Consider the following 1,473-nt stretch of genomic DNA (forward strand, 5'->3'; position numbering starts at 1 on the left):
ATTTAAGGACCCTTTCCTATATGTGGTCTCTGATGAACTCTAAGATGATCTTCCTTAGGAATGGATTTTTCTCATTCATTACATTTGTTAAGTTCTCTACTGTGCACATTCTCTGATGAGTGCTAAGATTGTTTCTGGCTAAGAAATTTGTCACATTCACTATATTTTTTAAGGTTTTTCTTCTGGATGAATTCTCTGGTGGATTCTAAGACTGCTTTTGCAGATGAAGCATTTGTCAGATTCACTAGATTTGTAAGGATTCTCTCCTGTATGAATGCTTGAATGAATAAGAAGCCTGAATTTTTGGGTGAAGCATGTGTCACACTCAAATTTTTATCAGTTTTTCTCTTGCATGAATTCTTTGATGTTTTCTAAGATCACGTTTGTGGGAAAAGCATTTGTCACATTCACTACATTTGTAAGGCTTCTCTCCTGTATGAACTCTCTGATGAACATTAAGACTGCTTCTTCGGGTAAAGTATTTGTCACACTCACTACATTGGTAAGGTTTCTCTCCTGTATGAATTCTCTGATGAATAATAAGACTTCCTTTTTGGGTAAAGTATTTGTCGCATTTAGTACACTTGTATGGTTTCTCTCCTGTATGAATTATCTGATGACACCTGAGCCTGGTTTTCAGGGCAAAAGATTTGTCACATTCACTACATTTGTAAGGTTTATTAACTGAATGTATTCTCTGATGAGTTCCAAGACAATATTTATTGGTAAAGCATTTGTCACAGTCACTGCATTTATAAGGTTTCTCTCCTATGTGAATGCGCTGATGAACATTAAGATGGCTTTTGCGAGTGTAGTATTTGTCACACTCACTACATTTGTAGGGTTTTTCTCCTGCATGAATTCGCTGATGAATAATAAGACCACATTTTTGAGTAAAGCATTTGTCACATTCACTACATTTGTAAGGTTTCTCTCCTGTATGAATTCGCTGATGAATTCTAAGATGGCCATTCAGGGTAAAAGATTTGTCACAGTCGCTACACTTGTAAGGTTTCTCTCCTGTATGAATTGTCTGATGACTTCTAAGACGATATTTCTTCGTAAAGCACTTATCACATTCACTACATCTGTAAAGTTTTTCTCCTGTATGAATTCTCTGATGAATACTAAGATCACTTTTGAGGGTAAAGCATTTGTCACATTCACTACATTTGTAAGCTTTCTCTCCTGTATGAATTATCTGATGAATGACAAGACTGCATTTTAGGGTAAAGCCTTTGTCACATTCACTACATTTGTAAGGTTTCTCTCCTGTGTGAATTCTCTGATGAATACTAAGGCTGCCTTTGTGGGTAAAGCATTTGTCACATTCACTACATTGGTAAGGTTTCTCTCCAGTGTGAATTCTCTGATGAATAATTAGGCTGCCTTTGTGGGTAAAGCATTTGTCACATTCACTACATTGGTAAGGTTTCTCTCCTGTATGAATTCTCTGATGACTTCTAAGGCTGC

General features: G+C 36.3%; 1 protein-coding gene across 1 annotated transcript; it reads right to left on the bottom strand.

Moving 5' to 3' along the window:
• Positions 1 to 25: 25 nt before the first annotated feature.
• On the bottom strand, positions 26 to 1,465 carry LOC114635467 (zinc finger protein 665-like; the record flags this gene model as incomplete). The annotated part of the gene is given in 3 exon segments (XM_028784037.1): positions 26 to 170; positions 172 to 328; positions 330 to 1,465. Coding segments are annotated over 3 exon segments (1,341 nt in total), but the record flags the coding sequence as incomplete, so codon positions are not given.
• Between the last annotated feature and the right edge of the window lie 8 nt (positions 1,466 to 1,473).

Source organism: Grammomys surdaster, unplaced genomic scaffold (assembly GCF_004785775.1).
Source record: "Grammomys surdaster isolate TR1022 unplaced genomic scaffold, NIH_TR_1.0 105819, whole genome shotgun sequence".
In the NCBI taxonomy this organism is placed as follows: domain Eukaryota; kingdom Metazoa; phylum Chordata; class Mammalia; order Rodentia; family Muridae; genus Grammomys; species Grammomys surdaster.